Here is a 7,711-nt window from a genome sequence, read left to right as displayed (position 1 = left end):
GTGGCTTTTCGATTATGTTTTAGGCCAACTACTCCATTAGTCGATTGGTAATGGCCATTCAAATGCACATGAAACACACAACTCTCATTTAATTTTGAGTTAAAAAATAAATTGATATATGAATTTAAATTATGAAAATTTAAAAGTTATAATATCTTTGATTGAGAATCATATCTATAATAAAGAAAAATATAGATATAATAATGCAATTATTGAGTGTGGGCCCATTTGGACTTTGCAACTCGGCCCCCGCTTCAATATTATCTTTTAAATGAAAATTTCAAATTGACTTTTGTTTTATTAAAAAAAATTGGAAAATTGCTCTTCTGATTATTCCAAAAGTCAAGTCGGACTCTTTTATTCTTTAATTATACTGAAAAAATATTTAATATGACATTAAATAAAAAGGAAATAATTATTAAATGTGACGTGCGTGACATTTTAAACTAATTAATTCGAAAATAACGCGGTTAACATTGGAGAGTCCTTATCGAATGGAAATGTTTTAATTATTTTCCCGTAATTCCAAAATACATTAAAAAAATTGTAACATATCATTTACTCTACGTTGTAACGGTCCGACGACCCGGTTTATCCGCATTAATAAGGGGTTTGGATGGGTTACGGGGAATCGCAGCGCCGTAACAAATTTAAACGGTACGTGGCCGATACTGCCTGCGTCGGGACGACCGCCACATTAATGGTATCGGCTTTCGGTAACGGAAATGGGGTCCAGTCTTTTCCCAATAGTGATTTGACACGTCGCAAGTTTGGCTCGGCGTGTCCGCAAGCGTGCGTCTGCATAGTCTATTTCTATGCGGGAGTAGGTATCGGGGGGAAGAGGACTATAAAAGGCGGCGGAGACGCTCCTTCTTCTCTGAGGAAGCTTTCACAAGGGTCTCCTGCGTCTGCTTTTGGTCATCCGCGAGAGAGAGGGAGAGTGGACGAAAGTGCTGTTCTCTGCTCGCACACGGATCGAGATGGCTGGAGCCAAGGCGATAAGCTTGGACGAGATCAAGAATGAGAACGTCGATTTGGTATGTGTGCATTTCCTTACCCTACTCTTCTCGATCTGTAAGATTCAGTGATTGATTAGGTCTTTTAAGATTGTCTTATTCATACGTTTTGATTTTTCTTGGCGTGAACCGGATCGATCTGAGTGCGTTTGCCTTTGTTGTCAAGTTGCTCTCGGTTCTTGTCAAATTGCATTCGAGATCAATTTCCTTTTTTTCCTGTAAATTCTTCGCCCTTTTTTCCATTTCATTTGTTCTCAAACCCTAGTGTACTATACTGGTTGAAATATGCTATTCTGATACTAGAATGGTGAATTTTTTTAACCTTTTTCATGAGAAAAGAAATGATAACTAGTATTAAATATATTATTTGCAAATAAAAAAAAGGTAGAAAAGAGTTTTATTCCGATTCTTTATTTATATTGAAACCTTATGGCACGAAGAAAGCAAAGTTTGGTTTTTCAATAATAACTAGTATTAAATAGCGCAATTACTTTCTTTTCTTTTGTTCTCTCCAAATAAATGCAAGTAATTAAAAGTTGATGGGAAAAGAGTATAATATGATTTTCTTCGTATTTAGACTACTTTCATCCTTTGTCTGTTTACTTTGCTTAACTCGATATTAAAAAATTGATATGGAAGAGAAAATTGAGATCCACTATTTCGGTCTCCGTCCACTTTTGAGTGCGTTGGACTTTATCGTGCGAAGGGATGACAATCGATCGATTTCATATTTTTAGTTCCCATTTTTATTTATTATATTCATTTTCACCGGCTTTTTAACTTTTATTCACATCCCCGAGAATTGGATATCGTCCTCATGTTTATATACCTATTATCTTTTATATTACTAATTTTTTTTTATTACATTCAACTATTCTCATTCAAAAAAACATAATAAAATTAATATCATATCTAAAAAATATATAATTTAAAAAATGATTAAACATCTATAACCTATTCTAATGTAATCATTTTCAATAAATATATAACCGATTACCCGAATGTCAATACCCGATCAAAAAAAATCCTCCTAGATCATCCATCGGATTGGGAGGAAGTTATCATCTGGCCTCGTTTCCTTTCCTTTTGTTCATCATAATAGACCATCTTCTACTATTAAACACCAATTTGATGTCGTTTCTTTTTTTTTTCTATTAAAATAAAATATCTGCCAAGTCTTAGCCTCATTCACTCAAATATGAGTGATAAATTCTGCAGTAACCCATATTTTGATGTGGGAATCATGATCAATATAAATTGGTATCGATCATCATCCGACACAGGGTTCGTGGTTATAATTCGTAGCTTCTACCCTTGTTCCAGCGGTGTGTTGGTAGCCTTTTCTTCTACAGTTTCGTGATAACAAAGTTATCAAAAAAAAGTTCGATTTTTTTTTCAACTTTGTAAAGTTGACGATGCCATGGAATCGATCCCACTCTGATTTTTTTCTGATTAAGAATTGTGGTTTTTATTGCAAAAGTAGTTATATATTTTAAAATACATACAAAAAGAAGAACTTGCATTCTGGAGGAACGAACTTGTACGGTGCTAACCGACTGATTAAATCACTGAGGTGTCATCCAACAGCTGGAAAGATTTGCTGAGTTAACTTTGATACAAAAGTTGGTTAGTCCTTAGAATTTTGTATTATTTTTGTTAATAAATTTGTCTTGGTTAATCTCAGGAACGGATTCCTATTGAGGAGGTTTTTGAGCAACTGAAGTGTACCAGGGAAGGTCTCTCTTCCGCGGAAGGAGAGAATCGACTTCAAATCTTTGGGCCAAACAAACTTGAAGAGAAGAAGGTTCAACTTTTACTTTGTTTTATTGTACTGAACTTTCAGATTGAAAAAAAATATACCGTTTCTTTTGATTTTCAGGAGAGCAAATTTCTCAAATTTTTGGGTTTCATGTGGAACCCCCTTTCATGGGTGATGGAAATGGCTGCCATCATGGCCATTGCCTTGGCCAACGGCGGTGGAAAACCCCCAGACTGGCAAGACTTTGTCGGTATTGTAGTGCTGCTTGTGATAAACTCCACCATCAGTTTCATTGAAGAAAACAATGCTGGCAATGCTGCTGCAGCTCTTATGGCTGGCCTGGCTCCAAAAACGAAGGTACAAGCTTATACGATCCCTTGGGAGCTTCCTTTCTTTCCTGTAAATTCTGTTTACCAAAATTGTTGTTGATTTGATGCTTTCAGGTGCTCAGAGATGGCCGCTGGTGTGAGCAGGAAGCTTCCATACTTGTTCCTGGTGATATAATCAGCATTAAACTTGGAGATATTGTCCCTGCTGATGCCCGCCTCTTGGAAGGTGATCCTTTGAAAATAGACCAGTCTGCGTTAACTGGAGAATCTCTCCCTGTCACTAAGAACCCAGGAGATGAAGTGTTCTCCGGGTCAACTTGCAAGCAGGGTGAGATTGAGGCCGTTGTCATTGCCACTGGTGTGCATACATTTTTTGGGAAGGCTGCTCACTTGGTGGACAGCACAAACCAAGTTGGTCATTTCCAGAAGGTCCTCACAGCCATTGGCAATTTCTGCATTTGCTCCATTGTTATTGGAATGGTTGTGGAGATCATCGTCATGTATCCTATTCAGCATCGAAAATACAGAAATGGGATTGATAATCTCTTGGTCCTCTTGATTGGAGGCATACCGATTGCTATGCCTACTGTCTTGTCAGTGACTATGGCTATTGGATCCCACAGGCTGTCTGAGCAGGGCGCTATTACAAAGAGGATGACGGCAATAGAGGAGATGGCCGGTATGGATGTTCTCTGCAGTGACAAAACTGGGACACTAACACTCAACAAGTTGAGTGTTGATAAGAACCTCATTGAGGTCTTTGCAAAGGGTGTTGATAAAGAGTATGTGGTCTTATTGGCTGCAAGAGCATCGAGAACTGAGAATCAGGATGCTATTGATGCTGCCATGGTTGGGATGCTTGCAGACCCAAAGGAGGTAGTACTTTATGTGATGCTTTCTAATTCATATTCTTCCATTGATTTTGTTAGCTAGGTTTAAAATGTGTTTGATATCAAATACAGGCTAGAGCAGGTATAAGGGAAGTACATTTTCTTCCCTTCAACCCTGTTGATAAAAGAACTGCTCTGACCTACATTGATTCAAATGGAAGCTGGCACCGTGTAAGCAAAGGTGCTCCAGAGCAGGTATTTTGTTTTCGATATTTTATCTTATTGTCTGTCATAAGAAAAAAAAATGTCCACTTTTCGTTCAATTTTATCTGAGCATTAACTTCTACTTGGGATTAGATTGTGAGCCTTTGCAATTGCAAAGAAGATGTCAGGCACAAAGTGCATAGTGTTATTGACAAGTATGCTGAACGTGGATTAAGATCACTGGCTGTTGCAAGACAGGTTGCTTTTCCAATCCATTAATCTAATTGTAGTATATTGAATTTACTATTACTCACAAGTATTTTTCTATTTGACAGGAGGTACCAGAGAAGTCCAAGGAGAGTCCAGGGACGCCATGGCAGTTTGTTGGTTTATTACCTCTATTTGATCCACCTCGGCATGACAGTGCAGAAACTATTCGCAGGGCCCTCAATCTTGGAGTCAACGTCAAGATGATTACTGGTAGGAGAACATCTATTGGCCCTTTTCTTAATATTGTCTTTAATTTAATTTCTTTATTGTTCTTGACGTGATTTATTCATATTCAGGTGATCAACTTGCTATAGCTAAGGAGACAGGTAGAAGGCTTGGAATGGGAACCAATATGTATCCTTCCTCCTCATTGCTTGGCCAAAATAAGGATGCATCATTGGAAGCACTTCCAGTTGATGAACTAATTGAAAAGGCCGATGGTTTTGCTGGAGTTTTTCCCGGTCAGATTGATGACCTTATGCTCTCAACTATTACTTTGGTTATCTGATCTCAAAATATTGATCATTTTCTTTCTGAGCAGAACACAAATACGAAATTGTGAAGAAGTTGCAGGAACGGAAGCACATTTGTGGAATGACTGGAGATGGTGTTAATGATGCCCCTGCTTTGAAGAAAGCTGATATTGGAATTGCAGTTGCTGATGCTACAGATGCTGCTAGAAGTGCTTCGGACATTGTCCTCACTGAGCCTGGGCTTAGTGTGATTATCAGTGCTGTCCTTACTAGCCGAGCTATTTTCCAGAGGATGAAGAACTACACAGTTTGTACCTAACTATCAGTACATTGTTATTTTTTCTCCTTTAATATTTCTGATGTAGAGTTATGATTTTCTTCTCCTCAGATTTATGCTGTCTCCATCACCATTCGTATTGTGGTAAGCATTGGTTGAAACTAACTGTCATTTTGGTGATTTTGCTTCTTCCTTTTTCCTCCACTTCTAACTTAATTTCTTGCAGCTTGGTTTCATGCTTATTGCACTAATATGGAAATTTGACTTTTCGCCATTCATGGTTTTGATCATTGCCATCCTAAATGATGGTAAGTTTAGACAACAAATATTTGCCGTAACCATACGCTTCCCATCTTTTATCGTCGTGCTTTTATTTCTGATGGCAAGTTGCTAAGTTGATTTTGCAACATCAGGTACAATCATGACAATATCAAAGGACAGAGTGAAGCCTTCCCCATTGCCTGATAGTTGGAAATTGAACGAGATATTTGCTACCGGCATTGTTTATGGAAGTTATATGGCTTTAATGACTGTTATCTTCTTTTGGGCAATGAAAGACACTGACTTCTTCCCTGTATGTCTACACTGACTGTTATATGGCTCTTCATTTAGAAAATTCAAGATTAATTAACTTGCTATACTTGAACTTTTAAACATGGAATTCATGATTGCACATCATACAACTGCCTGTAAATCATGTAATGTGAGGTTCAAACCGCTATGAATAATACATACACTATCTCGGCCATGGAAATTAACATTATTTCCTTGGATATATTTGCAGGATAAATTTGGTGTCAGGTCATTGAGAAATAGTGAAGATGAGATGATGTCTGCTTTATACCTACAAGTCAGTATTATTAGCCAGGCACTTATCTTTGTTACACGCTCCCGCAGCTGGTTTTTCGTCGAACGCCCTGGACTTCTGTTAGTCAGTGCCTTCCTTATTGCTCAGCTTGTAAGATCATCCACCTACTCTCATATCTTTCACTTTCAATTATGTTTCTGTTATCACTTTGCCGTATCCTTGTTGCTATTGCACACAGCACACTACTCTATTTGTTTTGCTTAGTTTGTAAATTTTAAAAGTTTGGATGAGGAAAGGGGTTTACTACCTCTGTTATTGCTAATTTTTAAGACCATGTTCAGTATGTAATCCTTCAATTCATTGGAGGATGATGACATTGTTTATATAACAAAAATTGATGATCAGAATTGTTTTAGCCAACTAGACAACATTCAATGAAAAAGGTATCTATCAGATAGATTTTTAAAATCATTAAATTTGTCTAAAATTGGTGTTTCGATTCTGTGGCAGGTTGCATCTATGATAGCTGTGTATGCTGATTGGGGCTTTGCGCGGATAAAAGGAATAGGTTGGGGTTGGGCTGGTATCATCTGGCTTTACAGCATCATCACCTTCTTCCCGCTCGATTGGTTCAAATTCGCAATTCGTTATATTCTTAGTGGGAAAGCTTGGGATAACCTCCTGCAGAACAAGGTTCTTAGTTTATTCACTTGGACATCCTCAGTCCTATCAGCTAAGTTTGCACATTTCTTTCTCTCTCTGATCTTGTTCAATTTACAGACTGCTTTCACCACCAAGAAGGATTACGGTAAGGAAGAAAGGGAAGCTCAGTGGGCAACGGCACAAAGAACTCTTCATGGACTCCAACCCCCTGAGAGTGCCAACCTCTTCCCAGAGAAGAGTAGCTACCGAGAACTCTCCGAGATTGCTGAGCAAGCTAAAAGGCGAGCCGAAATTGCAAGGTGCCAATTCGCCATATACTTTTGAATAATCTGAACTTTCCTCTTAACTAAAAAATAAAAAAAGCAGCTTTACTGAATTCTTAATAGCTGATATCTTCTAATGTTTTGAGAAAATTTTAGGCTTCGTGAGCTCCATACTCTCAAAGGTCATGTGGAATCAGTGTTCAAGCTCAAAGGTCTCGATATCGACAACATCCAGCAGCATTACACTGTATGAGAACAGAACAAAGAGGGTGGTAGAACTGCAACTGGAATGAAAAAAGCACACTTTGTTAGAGTAGGATTTATGAGGATGGCCATGCTTTTCTTCTCTTTTTTTGTAGTTCAAGTATTGGGTCTTCCCAGTATGACTGTGCCATGGTGTGCTTATAAATGTTTGTGATCCAGGTTTGAAATGACTTTTCTAAAAATGAAACTTTCTATAAAATTAATATTAATAACTTTTAACTTTGTGTTGTTTTTTTCTTTCAATTTGTGGGCCTATCTTTAATACATCTCAATTCGCATACCATCCTTATCTTGGCCTATATGCTCGAGCTAATTCAAATTGGTCATCCAATTCACTTGTCCAATTGTTGAAAGCATGTCCTAGGTTCTTGAGCATTTTTGTCATTTCACACTCTTCTATTGTCGCCCTATATTGGATCTGATTTGGCGATCCTTTATCCCCAGTCAAATCTGGGTGTCGCCTTATCAAAAAAAAAAAAAATGGAAGATTTTTTATTCTACTGATTTAATTTGATGAACTTAATCCCTGAAGCCGGAGAAGTATAAGCCATAGTT

General features: G+C 37.7%; 1 protein-coding gene across 1 annotated transcript; it reads left to right on the top strand.

Moving 5' to 3' along the window:
• The first annotated feature begins 848 nt into the window (after positions 1-848).
• LOC121970896 (plasma membrane ATPase-like) lies at positions 849-7,375 on the top strand. The gene is made up of 16 exons (XM_042521895.1): positions 849-1,037; positions 2,701-2,820; positions 2,896-3,132; positions 3,219-3,980; positions 4,067-4,189; positions 4,292-4,396; positions 4,474-4,618; positions 4,705-4,869; positions 4,950-5,188; positions 5,270-5,302; positions 5,385-5,466; positions 5,572-5,732; positions 5,943-6,116; positions 6,477-6,659; positions 6,747-6,928; positions 7,049-7,375. Exons 1-16 carry the CDS (start codon positions 981-983, stop codon positions 7,143-7,145), a joined length of 2,865 nt encoding a protein of 954 aa, XP_042377829.1. The 5' UTR covers positions 849-980; the 3' UTR covers positions 7,146-7,375.
• Positions 7,376-7,711: the final 336 nt, after the last annotated feature.

This window comes from Zingiber officinale, chromosome 4A (assembly GCF_018446385.1).
Source record: "Zingiber officinale cultivar Zhangliang chromosome 4A, Zo_v1.1, whole genome shotgun sequence".
In the NCBI taxonomy this organism is placed as follows: domain Eukaryota; kingdom Viridiplantae; phylum Streptophyta; class Magnoliopsida; order Zingiberales; family Zingiberaceae; genus Zingiber; species Zingiber officinale.
This window is presented reverse-complemented; position numbering and strand designations above follow the sequence as displayed.